Source organism: Formica exsecta, unplaced genomic scaffold, assembly GCF_003651465.1.
Source record: "Formica exsecta isolate Colony F162 unplaced genomic scaffold, ASM365146v1 scaffold220, whole genome shotgun sequence".
Classification (NCBI taxonomy): Eukaryota; Metazoa; Arthropoda; class Insecta; order Hymenoptera; family Formicidae; genus Formica; species Formica exsecta.
This window is the reverse complement of record NW_021849498.1, coordinates 19,819-47,442: the sequence shown is the minus strand read 5'-3', so window position 1 is coordinate 47,442 and position 27,624 is coordinate 19,819. Positions and strand designations below refer to the sequence as shown.

At 36.8% G+C, this 27,624-nt stretch overlaps 2 protein-coding genes across 8 annotated transcripts in view; one reads left to right on the top strand and one right to left on the bottom strand.

Annotated features, from left to right (window-relative positions):
* Nucleotides 1-5,040, bottom strand: part of LOC115235396 (iduronate 2-sulfatase) — a 5,158-nt gene extending 118 nt beyond the window's left edge. Inside the window, exons 1-9 of the mRNA XM_029807171.1 lie at nt 4,982-5,040; nt 2,643-2,849; nt 2,389-2,566; nt 1,789-1,919; nt 1,540-1,711; nt 1,289-1,438; nt 1,053-1,190; nt 410-978; nt 3-320 (exon numbers count right to left, since the gene is read on the bottom strand). Of these exons, the coding sequence (XP_029663031.1) occupies nt 3-320; nt 410-978; nt 1,053-1,190; nt 1,289-1,438; nt 1,540-1,711; nt 1,789-1,919; nt 2,389-2,566; nt 2,643-2,831 (1,845 nt within the window). The 5' untranslated portion in view covers nt 2,832-2,849; nt 4,982-5,040. The remainder of the gene's footprint in view (nt 1-2; nt 321-409; nt 979-1,052; nt 1,191-1,288; nt 1,439-1,539; nt 1,712-1,788; nt 1,920-2,388; nt 2,567-2,642; nt 2,850-4,981) is intronic.
* LOC115235391 lies at nt 3,247-27,524 on the top strand. Of its 7 annotated transcripts, XM_029807163.1 has the most exons (12): nt 3,716-4,181; nt 5,749-5,899; nt 5,987-6,145; nt 6,292-6,713; nt 7,299-7,776; nt 7,934-8,274; nt 8,377-8,582; nt 8,682-8,967; nt 9,040-9,176; nt 9,337-9,486; nt 11,152-13,986; nt 22,875-27,524. In XM_029807163.1, exons 2-12 carry the CDS (start codon nt 5,777-5,779, stop codon nt 23,027-23,029), a joined length of 5,292 nt encoding a protein of 1,763 aa, XP_029663023.1. In that variant the 5' UTR covers nt 3,716-4,181; nt 5,749-5,776; the 3' UTR covers nt 23,030-27,524. The 7 variants fall into 7 exon arrangements, with proteins under 7 accessions (XP_029663020.1, XP_029663023.1, XP_029663022.1 ...); XM_029807160.1 differs by lacking the exons at nt 3,716-4,181; nt 22,875-27,524 and adding an exon at nt 3,247-3,653 and having other exon boundaries at nt 8,374-8,582; nt 11,152-14,921; XM_029807162.1 differs by lacking the exon at nt 22,875-27,524 and having other exon boundaries at nt 11,152-14,921.
* The last annotated feature ends 100 nt before the right edge of the window (nt 27,525-27,624 follow it).

Genomic DNA, 27,624 nt, shown 5'->3' with positions numbered 1-27,624 from the left:
GCGTCTCTCCATCCATTTTTTAACAACGATCTAAGATATTTCTTCGTGTTAAACATTTTCAGCGAGGTTGCTATATTAAAATCTTCCGCCCGATCAGTTCTGTGATCGTATAATTCCTCTGCGATAATAATGTCCCAATCTGGTTTGCATGTTTCATGCGCAAATGGTATCCACGCTGTATAACGATAATCGCTGGTCTTCAAAGTATAACCCATTGTAGTTATCTCCTTCAAACGGGGTTTATCACTGTTGGGACGAAGCGTAGGCTGTATTCCTGGTCTCGGATATTGACTGAAGGCCGCTCTTTTCCAAGATACATTCTAAAATTTTTGCAAATGTACAAGAAAGATAAATCCTTGTTTTGTAAAAAAAAAAAAAAAATTACTTGGAATAAAAGTATATGCCTTACCTGACATCTTAACGTACTTTCTACGAGTGGTAGGAGCGTAATACCCTCGCTACAAGGATCGGACGCTTCCTTTCGAGAAATGGAAATAGTTTTCGAGCGCATTCGATGATTTTCTTCGACATTTTGACATATTGGCACGGGAACACCCGCCAGATCCGCGATCGTCGGAAATATATCTACGAGCTCTACGACAGCGTTCGTAACTCGACAATAGTTTCTCTTCAGCTTTTTAGAAATATATAACGTGCTGCTTTCCACAGATTTCTTATATCTTTGTCGAATGTATGTCTCCAAAATCATTCTTTTATACCCTCTTGTATTATATTTTGTACTATTCCAAATGCCGATTTCTCTTTCATCAGGTATCATGTACTCCGAATCTGTTTTATCTCTCATTTCATCATAATTTGTAATGTGCGTTATATTATATCTTTCATCATGCATAGATCTAGCGTAATTATCATCAGTATCAAACGTGACTGTCGGAATCGATATTATCAGAGGTACGTGTACAGCAACATCGAAGTTACTATATTTAGACCAAATAGCGTGCTCTCCAAGTGCCCAACCTGTGCGTTTGATGTTAATTTAATATAACTGCATGCGTATTTTATTTCATCGACTGAAAAAAAAAAAAACGTGCCGTGATCGGATGTTAATATTACAATAGTATTTTCTCGAATCCTCGAGACATGTAGTTGGTGTATAAGCTTGCCGATCATATTGTCAACATAAGATACGGCTGCATAGTACGATTGGATAATTAGTTTCCCATATTTCTCTGAAAATGATAATAGGGAAATGATTAAGCAAAATGTAGATGCGCGCATATATGTTTATAAATATGAAATAAATATATCGATCACAGGATATGTATACCTGGTATCCTTTCCCATGGAAATTTCAATCTCAATTTCGCCACGTCCTTCCTCCATCGTAGATCGGTCCAGGGATTATAAGCAACGTTGTTTACATTATCCGGCCATAGGTATGGCTCGGACATTTTGAACTTCCATATAGGATGATATTCTGCGTAATTATACTTCTTTCACATATGTCGTTATTACGATTATAACGAAAATGATCTTTGAAACATTAATCTCTAATTTTATTATCGATATAAAATGTACTTAGATAGCGTTCGGGATACTTCAACGGTATGTGAGGCTTTTGAAAACCGACAGCAAGAAAGAAGGGATCGTTATCTCCTCTATGCTCATGTATGAATTTCCTCGCTTCGCGTAATGTCTCGATATCGGGTAATGTTTTATTTGGCATGGCTGATACACGTACCGGACATACCTGTAGCATAATCCATAATAGATTTGTGAATGTAATTTGTAACATATACATAGAACAAATATCTTATCGCATATTACAATATTCGTCGCTGCTTCCGATTGCGGGCTTCTCTTACACACGGGAGCATTTTTGTACCGATCTGTATATGGGTGAAAAGGCTTCTCGGTCCACGAATAAGGACTGTCGTCTGATCCATTAGAACTTATACCTATAATAAATATATGTACTTGTGTAAACCAGTGCGTTTTGTTATTCTTCACATTATTTTTTATGATTTGCATTCATATAACATATAATTTTAGACTAAATTGATTGATTTATACGATTTTCAATTGGAGATGAAATATTGTACGCAATCTTCAATGTAAGACAAATATATAATATAGATTGCTTTCATAGGATAAACATTTTCATTTGGATAACATTTTAATTTTTTTATAATACTTTTTAATAATTCTGTTTTTTATATTACCGAAAATTACAATAAAAAATATGTATATTGCATATTCAATATTTTGTTAAAAAATTAAATATATAAGAGATAAATATATATTTATATTTTTTAAACACATAATTTCCACAATTTGACTTATTGGCAAATATCTGAAAATTACAAGTTTTCCATTTTTTTTCAGGGAGTAGACACCCTGGTTGCATTTAATTTTTTTACTCTTTACCTGGATGAAACACTTTTCCTATGGACATTGTAGTGTATCCATTGTTTTTCAAATGCTCCGGTAACGTGGTATAATTACCAACTTTTTCACGCCAATAACTGTAAAAATCATAAAGCCGAAGAGTATCCGGTCTTTTACTCGTCAGGAATGAATTTCTGCTAGGCGCGCACAAAGCTTGCTGCAACGAAAAATCCAATTCTTTTCAAAATGAAAAGTAAGACGAAATCATTGAAATTGATTATTTTCAGAGATACCTGCGCGAATGCCTCGGTAAAAACGATACTATTCTCGGCCAAGGCATCTATATTCGGCGTATATGCATTAATATCACCGTAACATCCCAAGGCGGTCCTTAGATCGTCGACAATGATCAACAAGAAATTCGGACGTGTCGCGGCGATATGTATCAGCGTAATTACAATCAGATTGATGCAGGTCAACATCTCGCGCTTACAATACAGCTTAGATAGAGAATGCATTAATATCTTAATTCTGTCTTCCGAATTTTTAAATTACATTCGAAAAATATTTTCATTTTCTAAATGAGAAAACACGGTGAAGTAAAAATTCTTGTTCCCGCCCAGACAGCATACAATATTTATAAAATATGTACAAAATATTTATAATTATTTGAATATTTTACAAATATTTATCAAGATATTCTATAAATATTTTTGTGGATTTTAGGACTCTATTTTATCTTTAGAATACACTATTAAAATATTGTACTAAGGTTGTGAGACACCCTGTATACAAAATATGTATAAAATATTTATATAATATTTCAAAAAATAAATAATAAAAGATATTTATTAATATTTATTATAAATATTTTGTATGCTGTCTGGGCGACGATTAATCGTGACGTGATTCATAACTGAATGATCGGATCCTACACGGTTCGAGTATGCGCCGATAATAAAATATTTTTATCATTCAGGGGAGAAGATGAAAAATCGGTGCCAATGTAAACGTATATATACATCCATGAGGGATAAAGGAAGGGGAGATCATCACGATTGGAAAAAAAAAATTTGAATTATATCCAGTCATTTACCCCCCCACCCCCCGCCCCGTCCCCAGTCTTCTTCGAACGATCGCAAACGAGTGGCACTCGCGTTTCGTTCCGATCGCGACCGATGTCGTCTCTCCGCTCCTCTCCGCATCCGACTTCCCCTGCCATCGAATCAGCTGATTATTGTTTTCGTTCTTCCAACACACGAAGCAATAGGTAGTCCAGTGGCGTGGCGCGACGTCGGCGCATGGTACATATATATATATACATATCGTATTGTACATACCTATATATACATACATACATACATACCCAACGCTGTAACGTAACCAGTGGCGAATCCGCGCCCGCGAATTTCGCCCGTTTCGCGAGAAATCTTCCGTGGTTCTTCCGTGCGAAAGGGTGGGCAGAGCGCGTCTTCGGCGGATAGACCGTGTGTGCGTAGACGCGTGTCGCGTCGTATTATAATAGTCTGCGTCTCTAATATAGCTAGCGGAAACTGGCTGGTGCGAGAACGGCGCGTAGTGCGAACCTCGCGTTTTTTTCCCCTCGGGGAGAAGAAAAAAGAATCGCTCGAGGAGATTGACGTTTCTCGCGCGCGCAGAGTGACATCATCAGCCACTGTCGTCCGCTGGGTTGTCAGTCGCTCGCGGAATGACGCAGTAGACGGACGACGGTAGTGCTCGCGAAGTGCAGTGGCGGGCTCTCTTTCTCTCTCTCTCTCTCCCCTCTCTCCCCTCACGCACGATGAGAAAACACGGTGAAGTCTCGCGGTGAAGTAAGTTCTCGTTTACGACGATCGATCACGACCGAGCGATCGGGTCCTAGCACGATCCGAGCACGCGCCGATAATAATTATAAGCGAGAGATACTCCCTTTGTGCGACTCTCCAACGATAATTTTTTTTCCTCCCTTTTTTTTCCCTTCCCCGTCGTATATAATATACGCGAGATCGAACGGTGGAATCTCTCCGCGCGCGCTCGCGTAGCTTTTTTTAACGCGGTTGCGTAAACGCTTATTCGTCGTATATATGAAATTGAAGTACGCGTCGTTCGCTCGCAGCCCAGTGTGTTTGTCGTCGTCCCCCCTTTTTATCTCCGTCGCAATTTTCATCCTCTATCTATCGTTTATAAAAGCGATATTGGAGACGGTTATGCCCATCCCCATCCTTCCTCTTCGTTCATGACTTTCTCGTCGATTGTCCCTGAGCGCTCATTCCGCGCACAGCTGTCTGCTTGCGTTGTGCAACAACACGCCTTACGACGGCTGGCAAAATAGACTACCCCCCTTCTACTTCTACGTCCCTCTCGTTACGTCCCGTCCATTCCCACCGACTAGCCAATGCACTTTCCCACTTTTCGTGCGCGTTGAATAATGCACCGCATGACGACGACGACGACGACGCTCCGTGGAGTTTTGTCGTCGTCACCGACGACGACGACGACTGTGCTGGTGATCGCACGGCGACGACGACGACGACGAATGCCGAATCGCGACGAGCAGTAATGTCCACGACTCGCCTAATCGGATAGCTCCGAGTTGTAGTGGTGGTGGTGATGGTGGTGGTGGTGTACATACCTTGAACGAGGGGTTCTTTGTCCTCCTCCGCGAACGAGGATTATGCGAAACGGCCACGGTATTCGTATCGCGCGTTCATTCCTTTGTTTATCCGCCGCGTAAAAGGAAAATAATTTCTCTCCCTCCTAGTATTTGTTTTTGGTTTTTCTTTTTTCTCACGGCGTTCCGAAATCCGATCGCTCGTCGTTTACATCGAGACGCGTTAGCAAAGGACAAGGGCACGCAAGTGTGTCTTTCCTTTGTCTCCCGTTCGCGTTTCTGTGTCTCGTTGATATTATTGCAAACATCGTGATTGCGATGTCGAACTTCTCTTTCGTACAGTTTGCGAATTCTATGACAGTTATTTATATTGCTATATCGTACGTTTTAGATATAATTGACGCGAGATTTAATTAAATATCATAACACAATATCGCTTTTTATAAACAACTTATATAATTTTCTGCAATTACAATTTTTTAAGCAAAATCGATTATAAAGTGTTTACTGCTACTGTAAATTCAATTCTCTTGTGATATCCTAAATACTTGAAAATTTTAACTAACATATATATTACTTGTTAAATCTTAGACTATAATTCGTTTTTAAAATATTAAATATATATAAAAAGTTCTTTATTTTAAAATATTTACAATTTCTTCAAATTAAAGAAATATATATTATTTTTGATTTAACGGATACTATATTGTTCTTTTAGTTTATATTAAAAATGTATTAGAAATTAATATATTTCATGTAACAATAACAAGATTGTGCTATTTTTACAGGTAGATAAAATTAATTTGGAAATAAAAAATGTCTGCGGAATCACCAAGGCGAGGTGCGCATAAAGGAGCTCAAATTGTTTCACCTCAGCCCATAGTTGACAGATCGATTATCGATAGCGTTGCTGGAATTATCAATGATATAGTACCACAGGTATACCTGTTAATTATGCAACTTCTTAAATATTGTAGAATCTATATTTAAATATCTTAAATATTATTTTTCTCTAATTGTTTATAGGGATACGCCGGAGCATCCAACTCTGATAATAAGGAAACCATATCATGGGCACGATTTGAATATGCGGATATAAATGATCCTGTTTTATATCCTGATTACAATGAAGGTTCCAGTACGCCACCATTATTATTGGTGCTAGGATATACAGTTGGCGTTCAGGTGAGTGATTTATATCAATTTAAATTTTGTTTTGCAGCTTATTAAATACTAGATGTGTTCATTTTTTATTTTTGTTTTTTTATCTTAGTCTATACATATTTAACACAATGTATTGTTTGCGATAATCATTAAATTGTAAATATTAGGTATGGCTGATAGCAGCGACGGGAGAGGCAACGGAAGTTCTATCATGGCGACAAGGCGTGATTCGTACTCTTCGAATTCTACCAAATCCAAAGACTGATGACGAACACGTCGACGAATTCGAAGCGAAACGGCCGATGGTAGCGGTCTGCTCCGAGCCGGATTCGACTCTTCCGGGACCAAAATTTTGCGATGTCAACTTCATCTCCTTGAAGACTGGCGAGCCGGTGCATAGCGTAGGATTTAAGAATCCTGTTTGCGACGTGTTGGCAAACAAGCGGTCTGTGGTTGTAACGTTATTAGAAAAAATTGCGGTCTTCGATGCCAGAACATTGCAAAATAATATAACAATCACTACCTGCTATGCCAGCCCTGGCCCAAATCCAAATCCTGTCGCTTTAGGAACACGGTGGCTCGCTTACAGGTACGGAAATTTTATTCTATGCATATTAACGTAGTAAGGGTGTCTATTAAATCTGGAAGTCTCACAATTTTGGAAAAAGTAGAGAATTCTCTTGGAATTTTATTGGGATACAAGAAGTTTAAAAAAAATTCTGTCTTGGATAAAATTTTGCTCTCATATTGTAAACAGTCAACAAACCAAGCAAATTATGCGTTTAAAATATAAATATATATCTTTTTTTGTTCATATATTCAATTTCTTAACAAAATATTGAATATGCAGTACATATTATTTATTATAATTTTTAGTGACAAAAAAATAATTTTATGCAAGTGAAAAATGCTTATCTTACGAAAGTTATTTAGTTATTTTTTAGTACATTTACAAATCTAGCACTTGAAATTTAAGAGATTCTGTGTTTTTCTTTTTTATGACTGAAAAATATTAGAAAACGCATGCAATAAAGATTTATTGTAAAAAGTTGCATCAAAAAATCTTTAAAATTTTTTCTTTATCTGGAACAAAAATACTTGAAAGATCAGGGAATTTCTTTAAAAGATTTGAATAGACACTCTGTTAAATAACCGCTTTTAATAATGTTTGCAGCGAAAAAAGATTAATACCCGCAAGAAGGAGCAGTGGCGGTTGTGAGGGAGAGGGCGTGCAAAGTTACACAGCGACGGTTTTATATGCAGCGAAGTCACTGGGTAAAGGTCTTCGCGGATTAGGGGAAACCGTTGCTTCGAGTCTGACCGGAAATTCAGTATCACCGATGACTGCGAATAATACAAGCAATGACGTGACACAACCGGGCGTAGTCACGATATTGGATCTTCAGATCGCAAGAGATGAGAAAGAATTGGACGACGCGAACGCGGATGCTGTAATCGCTCATTTTACCGCCCATAGCGATGCGATCGTCGCCATGACTTTCGATTTGACCGGCGCGTTATTAATGACAGCCGACAAGAGAGGACATGACTTTCATGTATTTAGAATTCAGCCACATCCCGGTGGGCCGACATTAGCAGCAGTGCATCATTTATATATTTTACATCGTGGTGATACCACTGCAAAAGTACAAGTACGTTTCTGCCGTTTACAAACTAATTGTATATCTTGTCCAAGTATTATTAATATGTATAATTCAATAGAGAGCAGCATTTTCTAATTTATAAGTCTTTAAGTTTATACAAAAGTGTTTATTTATACATATTTATACATTATGTTTGTTGCGTTAGGACATGATATTCTCGAGCGACGCACGCTGGGCTGCAGTTTCAACTGTGAGAGGTACCACGCATGTTTTTCCTGTCGCACCGTATGGAGGTCCTGTTGGTGTCAGGACGCACTCCACGCCTCACGTCGTCAACAGACTATCGAGATTCCACAAGAGTGCGGGCTTGACGGACGATGGTACTCGATCCCATTCTCCCGTGTCTCACGCGGAGCTACCTTTGTCTGTATATCCGTATTCGAATCCGAGACTTCCACCGTATCCTCATCCGACGATATTGCATCCACTGTCGCAGATTCGACAGCCGTCTTCTTTGAATCAAGTCAACAACTCGTCACAGCCAAGGTAGCTACCAGTTTTTCTCAAAAAACTAATTTTACTGAGAATGATAAGCTATATAATAATAAAAGTGTGATTTAAAAAATATCGTATATTTTATATTAGTAGACCGCAGCAAAGACAACGGCTACATTCTGACGATAGCGGGACTCTACCGTTAAAAATTTGCGCATGTTTCGCTCCACCGAGAGCTTGGATATATGCGCAAAGGGAGTCTAGCAGCAAGGTTGTCAAGAGAGCAGTCGATTCTTTGTTCATCATGGCATGTCATGGAAATATGATACAATATGACTTGGAACCTAAACCAGTTGCTGGTACGCTGCAGAAAATACTTTATTGCATACATTTTTTGAAAGAAATTATGATTTATTTCTTTTTATCCCTCTGTTATTTAACGCTTTTGCTTGTTTCAGGAGTGCCAAAGGAAAAAGTTTGCGATGATACCATGATCGAGTTGGATGTCGAAGCGAAGGGCCAGTGGCCGCTTTGCAGAGTCCCCAATTCTTCGGAACTCGTCCCACCATTGCCTTTGTCTAACCCGTTACTCAGCGTCACTTTTGCACCAAAGAACAATCAGGAACTTGACACGGCCGAGGATCGTTGGTTGAGTCAAGTAGAAATCGTCACGCACGCTGGACCGCACAGGCGACTGTGGATGGGACCACAGTTTACTTTTAAAACTTACAACGCACCTAGCGGGTTGGTTTTCTCTCAATTTGCACTCATTAGTCGCGATTTTTTTTCAATTTAACGAAGATTAATTCTTATCAGTGTTGCTGTTAATTTGGTCGAAGCGGAAGCGATCGAGATTGGAATCACCGGATCGCGTCCAGCGAGATCGAAGCCCGTTAATATGCCCCACGCAGCGTCCAGGCCGTTGATGCCAGTCGTCATCGATGGATCAGGAAGTAAGTGTAATCATCAATAGTAGCCGAGTATTGCGAGAATCGCATCGTGTGTTTTAGTTTTATGATAAGAAAACGAAGTCTTTTATTTAAACGAAGAAAAACAAAATAAATTGATTATTTATAAGGAAATAAAATACATTATTTGACTTTGTGCACATAGGTAGTTACGAGCAGTCGCCAAGATTCATGGAGGCTTACGGTGATCCTCTAGATAGCGAGAACGTAGCCGTTGGTAGCTGCGAGAGTCAGCTGAGAGAGGATCTCGCCGAAGCTATGCTTGAGATATCCATTGCGTCGCATCGTGCCCCAGGTAAGTGCACAATTACGCAATTATGGAGTTTTAGTGAAAAGCACCAAGTTTATGAATGAATGCAGGTCCACTTTGTTAGTCGCAGTATCATCGATGTATCTCTCGAAGCGACTAAATCAATATATATATGTTTCGTGCAATTTATACAAGTATTTGCATTTGTTTAATATATATTTCGTACATTTATGTATATAATTTCATTTGCGCTATAATTTTTTTGTTTTGTGATAACGAGGATCATTTTTTACTTTTAGCATAGTTGTGATAGTTGTGATAGTTGTGGAACAAGATATTTTGGCAAAGTATTTTTATCTTTATTGTTTTTTTATCTATGGTTTGTCTGCATTCTACATTACTACACTGTACGTATACTCATATATTTGTTCTTACCTTTGATGATTGAAAAATATATATTCGATATTTTCCCATAAAAAAAAACATATAATTTTTAACATTGTAAATATAATTCTTTAAAATTTTGTATTATATACAGAGTGTGTGTGTTTCACATAAAGTGTTACAAGATGTTTTCTTCGAAACATTAAGTTCCGGAGAAAATATATTTTAACATTTTATGTGAAACACTTTATATATACATACATACATACATACATACATACATACATACATACATATATATATATAATGTACAATATTTTTAAATATTTTATATGCATCTAGATTTGAGCTCGCAAAGTTTGCGGGATTATTCGTGTGAAATTTAACATGATATTCGACACATAATATAATATGATTTCAATTTATCGCTCTTTATAAAAAATATGGAGAAACAAATAAGATTCTCGAAACAGATAATTATATTTGTCAACGTTTTATTACAATATTATGTCGCACGGTATAAATTGCGAAATCTAACAATTCTAACTGGAGAAAATGAGCAAATCTTTTCTTTTTCTCTATAATATATTTCTTGTACATATGTTTAACAAAGGATGAAATCAACTAGCGTTGTAAGTTTGCGTGGATACAGAACTGGCCAGAGGCAGGTATCTTCATTTTTGTCCCTGTAATTGTATTATATCTGAGCACTAACAGCAATATATTTTGTCGTTATTGAGTCTGCTCTTTATATCAAAAGAAAAAAAGAAACGTTCAACAAAAACAGAGTTGTGTACTGTCTTGTGTACTAACCATGTAGATCCATCACATTTTGCTCGAGCTTTTAGCTTTGTGTACATCTTAGAGAGAAAGAGAGAGAGATTGTTTTGCAATTACAAATACGAACGGATGTGTTTCTCTTCTTAAGTTTGTCTTGACTTTATTTATTGATAGGCACGCGAAGTATGCAAATGCGAAATGCGATAGAAAAAAAGATTAGACGGTTAGCTCTATCCATTCTTATCGTTGGGATGCTCGAGATTTTATGATTATTAAACCGAACACCGATTTCTGTAGTTGCTCATTTGCATCACATACATTTTTTTTTCGAATTTCGATTTTCTTTGATTTTGTCGTGATTTTTCATTGACGTGACGTAATAACATAATCCCGAGTGAGGATGCGAGCGAGTTATTTATTTCTGTGTAAAAAGGAGAAAAAAAGAGAAACTTAAAAGAGAGAGAGAGAGAGAGCGAGAGAGAAAGACAAACGCGTGAGCAACGACTCGTGATATTGATACCTGCCAACGGCTTTTTCTGTTACTAGGGAGGCGTACGATAATTGAGAGGGTGGGTCAACCGGTAACTAAAGTCGTCAACCCTCACACCGGCACCGTGATTACCGTGTCGGCCGACGAGGATGAGGACTCTGTTAGCTCCGTTCAGGAGTACGATTCCGCTCCGGAGGAGATCCACGCACCTAGAAGCGTGTGCGCCGAGGAGGGACCGGCCTCGCTCGGTGCAGCGGACAACCTCCCGGACGTGCCGGAGTGCCGGGCGCTGAGTTGCGAGCACACCGAGATCTGCGCGGAAATGCGCACGGCCAGTGAACCGACGGCAATCGACAGCGTGCCCGACGAGAATATACGCGAGTTGCAAGAACGTCGCGCCCTGTGTGCGGAGATGGCGACGACGACGACGTCGACATCGATCGATTACGAGAGGGAAGGGGCTTTCCGCGATGTACCTACGAGTCTCAGTTTATGCGCTGAACCGGGCGAGATTCCGAGCAGTCCGATGACGCAGGCGAAAGAGACTGCGTTGTGGTACGGCAAGACGGGCGACAGATCTGTCGGCGACAAGCGCGCCGAGGATTATCACGTCCACGAGAGACACCTCGCCAAAGCTAAGTATGTCGTCAGTTACGACGACGACAGCGTCACGCTGATGGAAAACAAGACGATGCGAGGCGAAAGAAATATCGAGATGCAATCAAGCGCGGACGAAAGAGCTAAGAGATCTCTCGCGAGAAGGTCAATCGTCGTCGAGAACGAGGCTACCGCGCAGAAACGTCCGGTCGAAACGTCGCGGTCGATGCGCGCGAAGAAATATATTGTTCAAGAGAACGAGGACAGTGTCGTCATCGAGGACGCTCGATGCGCGGATCCAATGACGAGCGTTTGTACAAAAAAAAAAGAAAGCGAGGTTCATAAAAAGAAAGCCGAGAATCCGAAAGATGTTTATAAGATGTTTGCGAGAGAGAAACATGGGGAAACAACGCAGGCGCATAAAAACGGCAGATTGAAGAGTCGCGCTCCGCGAGACTCTTTCGACGAGGATCGAGTGACGTTAGAGAATAAAGAAATTAAATGCGCGAAAGCGGAATTCTCCGGTGACACGGATTCTGAGCCGACAAAATCAACCGCCGACGTAATCGTGAAGAGAGAGAATCTCGCTAAACTTGCTCCGAAAGCGGGAAAAACGGGACTGTTACCTGATGACGATGATGACGAATTACCACCGTTGGATCCCCCGCCGCTGGATGACTTTAGCTCTATCGAGTATCATATGGTGGAACAATGTAAGGATGCTGCTTCCACGGCCACTCAGTCTGACGATGACATCGAACATATCCACGCGTCTGAGGTGACACAGATGCGTGCGAGGATCGATGCAGGTGACGACAAGTGCAGAGACGATGCATTCTTTGGCTCCACGGCCACGCAATCGTCTTCCCCGGTGGAGCAGCGGAAAAGCAGTAAGAGCACGATCTCGGACGACGATCTGGAATATATACACAGTTCCGAGTTCGGCGGTCTCGATTCCGCGAGTTCGGGTGACGTCACCTACACGGCCAAATCCGCGACAAAAGCGAGCAATGACAGAAGCTCATGTAGAAGGCACAGCAAACACACCTTGTCGTCCGATGACGATCTGGAGCACGTCCAGCTCTCGGAGATTTGCGAGCTGGAACTTGGCGCGGTGACGAGTTCCTCTCAACAAGAGATGGAGCAGCAAGATACAAAACCTAGATTGAGCAAGAAACGAAAAGATATCATGGTGATCGAGAAGAGCGAAACGGAGACCGCGGATATCACCGTTATATACAATCCACTAGAAGAGATCTGGCTGAAGTCGGAGGAGATGACTGATAAGTATGGTCCCGTCGACCATCTCAAGGACAAATTGGAAGGGACGAGTCCAACGCGAAGGGCCAAAAATCGCATTTCGAAAACGGCAGCGAATTCCTCGTTGTTATCCGGCAAGCGGGCTTCTCAGATCGTTGCTAGCGATATCGTCGAGATTATCGATATTGATGCAATGCAGAGGGCCGATACGGACGCTGACTCAACGCCAGAGTGCAAAATTCTGCCTGCCGCTACCGGAACGCGCGTCAAAAAGTCTCGCAAGAGCAAAAAGTCGCAGGCGGATAGCCAGTTGCAGGAAAATAGCTCGACAGAGCTCTCTTTTTCCTCTTCCTCCTCCTCCTCCTCCTCCTCCTCCTCCTCCTCCTCCTCCTCCTCCTCCTCCTCCTCCTCCTTTTCTGCTCCTCCACCTTCATTCCGTTCCTCCAGAGTGAAAATGGCGGATCTGCGAGAGGCAGTGCAAGACGAGTCGTTTGTAGACTTTCCCAGAGATCTTCAGGAACAGAAAGTTCAAGCCCCTGTCTCGACGGAGATATCGTGGAGCTCTGTCGTTAAGAAAAGCATCTTATCAGATTCGCAAGAGATACGTAAGGAAACAGATCTTGAGCCGTTGATAGAGGTGGAGGAGAAATCGGAGGCTGGCGAGCATGCGAGAAAGCTGAAGAAAATTTCGGAATTTTGCGACAGGGACGATCGCCCGTTCCTCGAATCAGGGGCATGCAAACATGAGAATACACAACGACGAGCTTTTGATGTTGAGGAGAAAGAAGAAAAGGAGGACCTTTTTGGCGAAAAGAATAAGGCTAACAAAACGATGACAACGCCGATGGAAGAGACTATCCTCGTAGATCTTCCCATAGCGGTAATAGACGAAGAACCTCGCGCGGACAGGGATCTTGCGGGTGTCACGATCGCTATGGCACGAGCCAAGATGTCACATCAGGACAGGGAGGATAACAAAGAACAGTCTCTTCCGGCTCCGGAAGTACGATTCATCGTCGACAAGACACGTCGAGGTAACGTGCCAGCCGAGGGGAGAGAATCGCAAAGAGAATCTTCTTTGCAGCTTCAGCCGGTGCTTCGACAACAGGTGGCAGAAGGCGGCGGCGACTCCGAGAGGAGTGATCCAATTCCGGCTCTCCCGAAGGTGTCTTCTGAAGATCCGGGATCCGATGCATGCCCGAAGCACGCCGAGAAGCGAAGCGAAGCGGAGAGCTCGATCGCCGCCAAGAAAACGAACAACAGATCTAAGAGAAAAAAGCGCAGATGAGTAGAGGATTGCTGCATGGACGTGCCTAGGGCTAGCCTTGCCCTCTACATACTCCTGATGCAAGTAGCGGGAGTAGATTAATACGTTCCCGCGTATGTATGAGGGGAAAGGGGAAGGGGGAATTGTCAGAGTTTGAACTGTGATTGTGCGTAGACCTCGCAAGAGTCAACCTTGCATCGGCTTGTGTTTCGCTACAATAACGACGGGCCATCTTCTTCTCTCCGAATTTGCTTTCAAGGAATAAACCGAGTTGATTTTCAAGAATATATCCTTGCCAATTAGAGATTCCGAAATAATCTGAAATGACTGCGACAACTGAATCGCTAGAAAATTTGTACGAGAGAAAAATTGAAAGCGTGTCGTTATTTGTGTCGTTATATATGTGTACTGTCACTTATTTAAAAAGACACGTTCGTAGCAGGTTTGATCCTATCTCTGATCGGAGAGTTAAGACCGAAAGATTCTGTCTTCAATTAGTAATCATTATCCCTCACAAGAACACATACGAATAAAAGCATTCGGGTAATGTGGCGGGCAAGGTTGTGTTTTAGCGGATGTTAGGATATTATTAGAACGCTTTTCAACATCAGTTCTAACGGGGTATGAAACTAACAAGAGAAAGAGATAGCTTTTAGAACAGGATTTTTTATTGTGACTATTTGGCAACTCCCATGTAGCAATTTCGATTTGACTGCCTTAAACCTTAAATCCGAAAAAAAAAGAGAAAAGATGATAAGTTTGGATTTAATGTGGTACACGAAACTATAAATGCGTATATCTTATATATTATTGCCCACTATTGATAATTTGATTGTTAACAATGTAACAAACGATCGACCATTAGGTGTTCATTTGCAAGAGTTAATCCTCTAGTTAGCCGAGTAACGACCATTGTTCGGTGTAAGCGATAGGCCATATTTCTTCGTTGTAGTACAAAGCATCTCGTTAAATTTTATTCGTTTATTGCCGCGAGAGATTGATTGAGCTTTCGATCGAATAACGACAGTATTGGTTTCGCTAAATCACTTTATTCGTTCAGAATGAATCTTGTGAGACAGTAACTTGGCTTATTTAGCTGTATATATATACATATATTATTTATACATCTTTGCATCGTAACATCTATTTATTTTTGGGGGGAGATATTTTTTCAGAAGACCCTCTCTCTATCATTACATTTGTATGTGCTACGCAGATGAGAATTCTGTGACGATTTGTCGACGAAATAATAATAATAATAATAATGATAAAAAATAATAATAATGATAGTAGAAAATGGATGGTAGAAAATCTGTGTATCTGTGAATACTCGCGATTTCGTATCACCAGGTGATACCTTGATGTGCGCTCATCTCCGTATAGCATGAAAAAATCATATTTGCATGAATCTTGTACATGGAATCCTACTCACGTGTCTTCTTCACAAATGTGACGTTCTATTATAGCATTTGTTACGTAGATCGCACACGAAGAGGCTGCTCTATTAGATTATAATTTGTCGTTGTGACCGCGTGTATCATCCAGAGTTGAAACTTGACGATCGGGTCATTATTCAATTTTCGTGACCGTTTTTTTTTGTTTTTTTGTAATCGGAATTGGTTGTCACTCAATTCAATTTTTTCTATTTCGTTTTTTTTTTTTTTACAATTGATCGTTTTTTTTTCTAAACTTTAGAATGAGCTAATGGGATATCAAATAGATGAAGAAGAATTTGGATATCAAATATAGAATATGGCGATACACAAAAAATCAGGAAATTCTTTTGATACTTTTCTTCTATATAATATATGTAGAACATTTCAATTTATACATAATTTTCTAACATGTGAAAAAAAGATTCATATCCTAGTAAACACTGTTTATTGCAATAATATAACAAGTTTTCTCCACGAAAATAAAGCATAATAATAATATAAAATATAAAGGACGGCTACTAATATATAAGATCCAAAATATATCTTTTTCTGTTAATTTATATATAATTTCTGATCAAAGGATCAAAGGATTTAGAATATTAAATACATCGTTTGAAATTGGATGGATAAAAATTAAAAATTGTCTATTTACTTCGTATTTGAGACGAGAAATTCGAATTTAATTTTTATATAGATTAAATCTCGAGTTTCATAAATTAAATATAATTTATTTTATTATTTGTTATACATATATGAGTGGAAAATTGCAATTAACCGGTAGCTTACTAATAATTTGTGCAATATTATCTGTATAATATACATATATTCAGTTCTATTGTACTTATATAACATTTATATAACGGTGCTTACTGGGATGTTAGGAAATAGCTTACATATTTAGACTTGACATTGATGATATCAACCTAATTAAATCTTGTTTTTCTTTCAAATTATTTTTTCTTTTTTTAAATTATATTCTTTTGCTTTTTTTTATATTTAATTAGTTGATCTTGTAAAAATGTAAAGAATACAGTATATTTTTTCTCTCTTCTGTTTATTTATATTTTATATAATTGTATTATTTTGATTTATGTAATTATAAGAATGTAGAAAATTATATAAAGAGGAGAGAGTAATTTGATGCAAGTATATTGTTACATTGGTCCGCGCGTAAAGTCAACATTTCGATTTCGTAATAAAATAATAATTTCGCAAAAAATGCCATTTAATTATAGAGAAAGATCCGTGATAATCCATAATAATCATAGACATAAGCAAACTCGGAATTTCGATTGAAAATAAATAATCTCGCAATGAATTTGTAAATATCACAGTAGCTCGAGTTGTTCTCGCGATACAATATTAAAACTAACGAACATTATTCATGACAATGTAAATTAATTTGATCATTTGTACCTTACATTAATTTTAAATATGTCAAAATTGTGATTTTGAGATACATTAGGAAGAATTCACCATAAGACAAATTAAGATGCTATATTAATAAAGAAATGTTTAAGCAAAAGATATGTTTTATATGCTCTTGAGAAAAAAATCACTAAAAATAACTTTAATTTGCAAATCTAATAGAAAGGGAAAAATAAAGTAAAACTCGCGCGGTCGTCAATTTTCGTATAAATTGCTTCTCTATTTTGTTCCATCTTTTCTTTTGCAGTTAATATTTACAATTGTTTCTAATTTTTTAATTCTTGTTTTTTTTTTCTTACATTTTTCAAACGTCGAAATGGCCTATGCGGATGTATGTTTAGCCTGTACAAATTTCACTTTCGAATGTTGAATACACGAGACGAGAAACGAAAAGAAAAATAAAAAAAAAACCTTATAAAACGTGTTCAACGTGTTATCGAGGACGTATAAAGATGACGTATAAAACAATATATGTTTAGATAAAATCATTGCGTTTCTTATATTGTAATTAGCGATAAAAAGAAAGAAAGAAATATATACCGTATATTTGAGAGTATTTCGGAAAAGAAACGAAAAATACTCAGTAGCTTCGCAACAGCGATTCTCTTCAGTTACGATCGTTGTACAGTAAAGAAAAATTAGAGGGAAAGATTCGAGGGGAAAAACGTATCGTTGAGGCGTATTTTTTTTTTGTTGCCTCGAAGATCAACCGTAAAATCTGTTTTAGGCAAGAACGGAAAGAATATATAGGATGAATTGTATAAATCACGAGAGAATATTTTATTATTATTTAATTTCTGTGTATGTGTTATTTATTTATCATTATTATTTTATTATTTTTTTTTTGCGAACTTTCCTGCTACAAGTATTTTTATTCGCATAATTTTTAATCATTCTGTTATATTGCGATAGAATAATGATTAACCAAGTATTATATGACATATATTATGAGCTCCTCCGAGAATTAATTAAAGAGAAGAGAGGAATTTATATAGTTCATTCATATTCGGTATATTCTTCGTACCGTCTCTTAAGTTTCACGTGAAAGAATTCTTCATCAAACTGTGATGTCCCTCAACTGCTAGTGATCTCGATCTATATAAACGGCATTAAATATTTTATGCGTATGTACGTATAGCTTGATGCGTATAATACATTAATTTAATTACGAAAGTCGTCTCGTTTTATCTTCGTCGCGACTACTCTATATCGTTACATGCAGGCATGTATCACACAATGAAAAAATCTACGATTTATGATTTAAGACAAATTACTGCGTACAATACGCGTTGAAGGGGAATGAGTGCGATGCATGTATTGTATGCATGAGTGCAGAGAGTGTGTCGAATATAATCGATTACAAATAATGTATTACGCTTTTCAAAGATGTCCGGTCTCTAATCATTCTTATTAGCGAATTGCGATATTTGATAAAAAGAAGAGAGGGAGAGTCTCCTTCGCTCCATTGATTGTTGCTGCAGTTCTGGGCAATATTATTTTACATGCGTGTTTTCTTTGCGTTTACGTTTTATCTGTTTTACGCAGTGAAAAGCTCGAAATAATCGTCGATAATGATCCAAATTACAAAGCGCACTTTATACACAATCATACTCAGATCATCGATATAATATTTAAGATTAATATTTCGACCTCTGTCGAGAAAGAGTGTCGTATCATTTTTCTTTTCTCAAAGCTAATGTTTGTGTAGATATTATCTATTGTATAATGCTATATGTATGTATACATGTAAACCTATTTATAGAATTGTTCGAGAAACATTTAGGCTACGTTGCATCGAGATCGTTGCATCATTACCTGGATTAGCGGTTCGTAATGTCTTTTCTTAGATTATGAAGTCCTATTTGAGAAATTTAAGCCGGGTTTAACGCTATTAATTGCGATGTTGGTGCAACCGGGCCTAAACGTATGAGAGATTAATGATTAACCGACAAAAATATTTTGGCGCCGAATCTATATTTGTAAATTTAAGTGATTCTGTTTTCCTTTTTTCCTGTGTGTAAACCGAATTACAATTTACCTATTTATCTACCTAAATAGTTAAGAGCAATTATAATCAGTACTTCTGCGGCAGAGGTATTCTTTTACAAAAAAAAAGGAAAAATTAATGGCCAATGAAGAATGATACTTATATCATTTATCGCGATACGTCAAATCGGCATTTTGCAATAAACTTTTTGGATACCATTAGTTTCGATTTGTATGTACAATAGCGGCCAAAATGATACAATATTTATCAATCATAGATTGCTTATTATAGATTAATAAGACAATCTACATGAATTGTATTAAATAAATAACGAGAAATTTATATTTAGTATAAAAATATGTCATCGGTCTTGAAAAAATAGTTATCAAGTGTTCTTGCTTGGAGATAATATAACCTGAATTTTATTTATTTATTTTATTTTATATTTATAAGAGTCATTTATACATTTATTTATTTTATTATACATATTATTTTTCATTATATATTTATTTTTATATTTGCATCATCTTTTAAATTATCTATTTAGAGATTCTATTCTCAAGATATAAATTACGAATTTTTTAAGCTTATATATTAGTAAATATTATTATGTATAGATATGATAGATATAATAATATTAAATTGGAATTTGTTGAATAAATGTTAAATATCTTTTTTTCTTCTTTTAAAGCGATTTTAAGATCGATGAACATTTGGCCGTTACTGTATATCCTATATCGTTACGTAGAAGGCAATAATCGCAAAAATGTTCAAAAATGTATCGTGCAGTGACTGCCTTCGCCGATACGTAAATGTAAACACCGTTGATAATCGATAGATTAATTCAATTTCACTTTCATATTTATTCGTACGATTTAGAACGCAGTTTTAATGCGCGGAGCTCTATTTCTCTGCGATAAGCTTTAGCTTGTAGAATCGTTTAGCGTGCTTGGTGTAAAAGTTTTGTCAGTCTCGTTCGTTAGTCTTTTATCTCATTCTCGTAAATAATTCTGATAACTGCACGGTCCGAAGCGGCTGTGAATGTAAAAATGTATATGATGTTCTCTTATGTGATGTTACCAATACCAAAGTCTGTGGAACACATCTGTTACTTTCTAGCTTTAATTTATTTGATTTAAGTTTACGTGATATGGTTTATTTCGTTTAAACGTGCATTGAGAAAAAAAATTACTCGGATAAACAAAGTTTATCAACACACAGATATAAAAATCTATCAAGTGTTGCGCTTACGTTGTTCTCACAGAATTTAAATGTAATGGTCCGGCCTCTCTGCATATTTCTTTATCAAAGTGCTAAGACATCTTTTTTAAATCTGGGAGTTTAATAATAAAGTATTATTCTTGTTACAGTCTTATGTAGCAACCGGGTGAGCCAAATGACCAAGACCTATAATGACATAGAGGCAGTTACAAGGCTTCTGGAGGAGGTATGTCTGATTGGGGGCTACAAAAGCTAGTAGAATCTAAGTCCCGTGCCATGCATATCGCATCGTTAAAGTTTTACGAGTCGTAATATCCGCATCTGAAGATATTAATAATGAAACGTCCATGACAAATCGATAAAATGTAACACACCAATAAATACTAATCATTTAAGTGACGATTAAATAACTATAATCAGACTTCGTGTGTAGAGAATGTATATCAAACTATTAAAATTTGCATTTAAAAAATTTGGTTCCGGAAAAAAAAAATTTATAAAAAAAAAAAAAAAAAAAAAGATATTAATACATTAGGAAAAACATATTTTTATTGATAATAATTTTGTAAAAAAGATGCGAAAATAAACTTATCACATTAATTCTATAATTTGTTCCATACTGATTTAAGCGCGATGTTTTCTCAGTGCACATTAACGGTGCTCAGTATTATTTTCTCTGTAAATCACTGTACAATTCTTAGACAAGTTTTATATGTTCGCGACCGATGAATGATGACTGACTTCTATGCGAACTGCAAAAACAATTTAAATTGCTGTCACACGTGTAACACACATTACATTTCGCGAGAAAGAGTATCGTAAGTCAAAACGATAAGTATTTGAAAATTAAACCTACAAAATATTACATTAAGCTTATAATATTTTATGGTCAAAATTGTATTTATCAAAACGATAAAGTAAATAGAAAAAGTCTTTATATAATCTTTATATTTAAGAAACTTTTTTTGAGCTTATTACAATACTCTTTCGACACTTTTCTTTCCAAGAAACAAACTTTTTGCGAATATGTTCTGGAAATATTTACAAAATACATAGAATAACCTGTCCACATGCTAAATATAGGGAACACTCTCAGGTACGCACTTTTGGTGTCAATTCAAAATTGGAAATATCGAGTTTAGCTCGAAAGCTCCTGTAATTTACAAACAGATAGCAGCTAAAACATGTTAAATCGACATTTTTTCTCGTTTAAATTGAGCGATGTTGAAGTATGTACGTCGTTCAATATGATCTCAATTAATTAATTATCGAGAGAGAATTATTGTTCACGAGAGCGAGAAAAAAGGGAGCGAACAAGTCGCAGATGCTGTTTTTTTCCACGGTGTAAAATCAATTGTGGCCGGAAACACACCGGAATGTATCGTAACATGCACTAACGATATTACTAATTGTAATGACAAATGTACAAAAAAAAAACAAACAAACAAAAATTATGTCTAACGCACGCAAGACATTATGCGAGATGTTAGTTCGCGGAAGAAACGCTTCTCCACGAGCGACCAATTGCTAATATGATACATAAGGAAAAAAAAGACAAAAACGATAAAACGAAAATAAAAGTATACAGCTATACCGCATACGCATGCTATTTTTCTTGAAAAGTTTCTCGTCCTCTTAAAAAATTATGATTATTACATTAATAATACACTTGTGGATTTCTCTGTGTATATATTATCGCACATTGTATATTTAGCGCTGAGAGACTGATCCTTGAATTTGATCTTTTTTAAATATTTTCATTATTTATATCTTCCTAAAATATAAAGATGACATAAAATTATATAAATTTTATAATATAATATCATATAAATTAATAAATTGACAAGATGTTACAATATGTGTTATAATAATGTTATGCTATTTTTTATAAAATTTATAATATTCTATAATGTCTCTAATATTATTCTATAACTATATTATGTCCATATACATATATATAATAGAGAAGAATCTCAATCGTCAATAAGATTTGAGATTTGTTGTGAAACACGCGTTCGATAATTTGATTTTTACATAATTGAAATATTAAAATCAAGCAATCATACTCAATGCTGAATATATACATAAATACAAATCATAAGGGATCTTTTCCGATTTAAATATTTGAAGCATCTATTGACACATACATATATGTCATCGGTCTCAAGGAGAAATTTACTAACATTCAGTAGACGACAAGATGAAATTACTTGAAAATTCGACTATCAATAAAAATTCAAATTTTGAATCTTGATTTAATTATTTCTTCCTTTTTCCTTTAATATAATTTATCTCAATTGCTTTATTTTTACATGAGATGATTATTAATTCATGAAAACTTTTAATAAATACTTCTAATATATGCAATACTTCATCATTTTGTATTCTAAATAGATAATTTATCATTATTCTACAGAAATCGAGCTTAACGATTTTGTCCTTAAGACCAATGACGATAATTTGCCAATAAGCTATAAGTTTCTTCGTGAACGTGTGAACTTTCGTGCTAATCAGACGAATTTTGAGCACGAGAGGAAACTCGTCTCGTCATCGATCATCGTTGATTCGTTCTGTCTTTTTCAGGTGGCAGTCAATCGGTGGCTAGTTACGAGGACCTGAGTTCCAGCAGTTTCAGCTCCGCCAGCAGGGCGTCTCTGGACGCGAGGAGTTCGCCAACGCCGTCATACGGGGCCGAGAACATGATGGTGTTCCCTGGCGATAGCAGTGGCTCCATTTGAGATTATTTGAGATGCGCGGCCATGCTACCGAATTGGCTGCGCTGTCTCAGGTAAAGAAAGAGCAAGACACTGAAGAAGAAGAAGAAGAAAAACTCTTCGTGGAAGAAGAATCCTTGCTCGAAGACGGAAGGCTGTTTTGCTGTGTAATGTGCGATCGGCTCTTTCCAATCGATCACACCCGTCGATCACACACAAAATAATTTTTTTTAATTTTTTTTCTGAAGTTCCGCTGACATACACGCAGTGAGATAAACACAAACGTCAGCGGAACTCTGAATGAACAATGAGGGATGTCAACGACCAGGAGTGTTATCGAAAGAAAGGTGTGCATGCTAAAAACCCGGTCGCGACTTTTCTACGAAGCGTGTGCGATGCACAGATCTCTTTTCGAGAGAGTCACTCGTATTTGCCATTTTCATTTTCTTGTTTCCTCTGTTAATGTCTTCGCTAATATTTTCTTTGTTCTTACTATTGCGCGGACCACGACGCTTTCTTCTGGTACGTGTACAACTTTTTTACGGGAAGCCCTGTGAGACAGGAACGGAAAGAATGAAAGTGACTTTCGTAAACTACACGTCGCGCATTCTACGAGAAAAAAAAAAAAAATAAATAAACACGTGCTCCACGAGAGCCGCGATAAAATTCCGTTTTTAAGCATCTTTCTATCACGCTATATATTAATACCTAAGAGACTATTTTACGATAAAGTTACACTCTAATTATCAATCCCAATATTTTTATACTTTTGGTATTTCTCTCTCCGTGGACACACGTTATACACACGATGTACGTTGCCAAGGTAATCTGCTCGTTCATGATAATTGCATTTTGTACATCCCCCCTTGTGTAATTTATCGGTACGCAATATTCGCGACATATCATTCGAATATATGATATTTTTTGTCGTTTTTTCCCCGTTCTATTCGCATTCTCTCATTGGTGTAACAATCATTTCAGATGGTCTCCAAACGATGGGTTTGCTTGATAAATGCAGTGCAATATTCAATTGCATATAATAAGTGGTAGCGACATTTTATTGAACATACAAATTCGCTTTTTTTTACCAGTGCAAGAAATAGAAGAATACGAACTTTTTTATTATAAAAAAAATCTCTGCATATCTGAAAATAAATAATAATTGCTATACAAAAATGTAATTTTTTTCTTCAATTTCGATTCCAATTTATTTTAAATACATGAACTTTAATTGGATGAAATAAATGCAACTGTGAATTAATGAATTAATTAAATAGATAAAAAGAAACACTTGTGGCATTTTTGATGAATATTGAAATATATGAATAACAGACGCATCGTCCGGAGGCAGCTTTAATATGCCGCGACGTAATAAATCAAATTTCTTTGAGTTTGTTCTTATCTCCTCACTCATTCGTAAGCGACCAATTTATCTATCGTGCAATATCTTAGATCGAACGGAAAATTCTCGACGTTTCAAAGTGTCAGCAGCGGGATGAGACATGTGAACGAGATCGGTTTAACTATTAGAGTGACTACTTAGTATATATATATATAGATCTCGATAATATTTCGCGAGAAACGTAAGATACGCGATGTAGCGTCCCAGAATATACCACGAAAACTTGGCAATTAGTGTATATATTTTGCTCTTGAAGAAATTGCGTAGATCTCGTACAAGGATCGTTCCCGTGAATATTAGTGACATTTAATAGAAATTTATTTGTCTTTTTTTATGGAGATATCAAATCTACTGTGCGAATTGAATTTTGGTTACTTTTTCCGATCTCTTGCTCTCCCTTATTGTTATTAGTCGGAAAAATAGGAGTTGTTTTTTTAGATAATCCATTAAAAAATTTATTGATCTGTTAATCTTAGTTTTTTTTACTCTCATGTATGTAATCTCTTAGAAAAATTTCTTCTTTTTTATGATCTTTACTTCTCCTTAGGCAAACCGTAACAGGGTAAGAAATTTCGCAAGTTTGTCGACATCAATAAATGTTTACGGGAACAGTCCATCATCCGTTCGCCGCAGATTCGTTTTGGATCTGATAGATGCGACGGTAAAAGTTTGACTCAAGTATATCAAAGCTAAAAAGTAAATTAGAGATTAATAATTGACGGGTCAAATTTAACGTAGATGTACAGATGCAAACAGGATAGAAACGTAAGCAGCCGATTTTTCGAAACTTTTTAAACGCAAAAATTTGCCCGATTTTCGTGGAATGCCCGGCGATTCTTCTCTTTTCTAAGTGATAGATTAATAATTCATCAATAGCGCGTGCGATCGGTGCCATTTGGGGACTCGAAAAAGCGAAAGATAGCTTAGATTATATACTAGTAGATATAATGCATGTGGAATTTTCGTAGTGTTATTCCTATCGTTTATACATTTAAATAATGAGCAGTTTAATTGAACAACAGGCGAGTGACAATACATGTCCCGCTTGTCATTCACGATTTATACAATAAAATGTAATGATCGCTTAGTGGAGATATTCTCACCCATACATTTAAAGCACGAAGACTTCGGTGATCTAACTCTCTTTGTCCAGATTTTTCCCATCTTCTCTATCTTTAACTTTTTCTATCTTCTATCACATGAATCTTCTATCTTTTCTCACTTTTATCTTGTTTCGCACTGATGATGCGAAAAAATACATAGTGTGAAAAAAATTATTTAGAAGCGTAACAGATTCTGTCGACCAGGCACCATTATCCTTTTGCTTTTGTCGCGCCGATTATAGATTTTTTTCCAGCTCGTTCTTTTCAGAGGAATCGTTTTTCTATCTTCTTTTTTCTTCCGACACAAATTAGCTAATTATTGAAAAATATTTATAGGGTCTACGAACATAGGAAAAACCTTAAGTTCGTACTTTCAAATCATACTTTGGATAAAAAGTAATAGATATAGATATATTATATGGCGTGTGTCACCAGTCACTGAACTGAGAACAGCTTCTTAATCCCTGAATGCACAAATGTCCGAATAAAAGTTTATAAAAACTTAAAAATAGGAAAAGTGTGTGAATTTTCATCAGATACATTGTTGAAGGATTCTTCTCTGAAAGATTATTCATAAAAAGAGTTTAATCTTAGAAATGAAGAAAAAATAAATATATCGAGCTTTTCTCCTCCCTCCCTCTTTGTGCGTTCAAGGGTTAAATCGCATTTTTGTTGCTGCACCGAATCAAATGAATACGCGATGCACGCCACACGTATATTTTTCTACCTCTTACGTTCCGACAGCGTTGCCGAGGAACCCACCGCTCGTTCTCCGCGGCGAGATTAAGCAGGAGACGAGTCCGCAGGCTCCGATGCGCGGTGCACAATTAGCACAGTATCATATAAAGATTCTTATAAAAATTATCAAGAATAATTAATAAATATATTGGGCGTCCATCTTCCGCGATACACTCTCAGGAGACGATTAACGGGTCTTCATAAATTGGAAGGCCCTCCACACGTATCCTAATCCTTTCTCTATACTGCGTTACTATTACTTGTGTCGCGATTTTTACACGATAGACAAATCAATTTTATATTACCATTGTAATGAGATGCGCTTTTGAAAGAAAAAAAAAAGGAAAAAATAATATACGGTACAAATACAATTATCTCCCAGTGTGAAAACAAGTTTGCAAGGGAGTAATATCTAAATATTTTTCCTTTTTTTTAAACTGATACATTATTTGTAGGATATTTCACTATATTTCATGAAATGAAAGTCTATAACTTGCACGCAGTGAACGAGTGTGGATTTTGTCTTGTAGTATAATAACATAGTGTTCTTTTTCGCGAAAAAGGATAGAAAGCTACTAAATCAGAAATGTATAAGCAAATCGCATAATCGGGTCTCGAGAGTTGATCACTCATCTCTCTATGTTAACGAAGTGGACTGTGAATTGTCTTCATCGATTGACTATAGTATAGTCTCACGATGTTTTAGAATCGATCCCGATTTGCTGTTACGCTTCGAACAATAGTATTCGCAAATGTTGTATAGACTTCAAGCGTATAGACGGGATTTCTCCGCTTTCTTATATATTTTACTTTTGTAACTGATTTTGCGGAATTAATTTAATTTCGTTTCTTACAATATAAAGACGATCTATATAAGCGCAAAAAGATTAGAAGGAATTTGGATAGAAGAAGCGGAGAATTTCCGTCGCGATTCATCTTGGCTGCACTTGTCGATTAATTATCAATGCGCAGCGCAAACAGCATCCAGCGAAACATTAGGTGCCTTTAGTATTTCCGATCAACAATGTAATTAATATAAAATAGAAAACAATGTATGCTTGAATGTGCATAAATCGTACCGACTCGTTCTTAATCTAAGAAACAGCAAGTTGCAAGCGGCGTCGCAATGCGATGAAACGATAATCGGTCTCAACAAAAATATCGTCTTTTTTTTTGTGACGTGTCCTATCGCTACAAAAATCGTGGAAAATGCGTAAATTATTCAAGGAACTGAATGTATGATAGATAAATAGAATGTTTACTTATGCTGGGAAAAATATTTCAACACAAAATTCTTGTGACGGATTCTTTAGCATTATAATTATTCCACGAAATTTTATCAAGGAGCCCAATTATAGAACCATGTAACGCTGTTT

Coding starts and splice junctions, on each gene's coding strand:
- LOC115235391 (XM_029807160.1), top strand. CDS start 5,777: ATGTCTGCGGAATCACCAAGGCGAGGTGCGCATAAAGGAGCTCAAATT. Junction 7,777..7,933: donor ATACCACTGCAAAAGTACAA/GTACGTTTCTGC, acceptor TTGTTGCGTTAG/GACATGATATTCTCGAGCGA. Junction 8,968..9,039: donor ACTTACAACGCACCTAGCGG/GTTGGTTTTCTC, acceptor AATTCTTATCAG/TGTTGCTGTTAATTTGGTCG.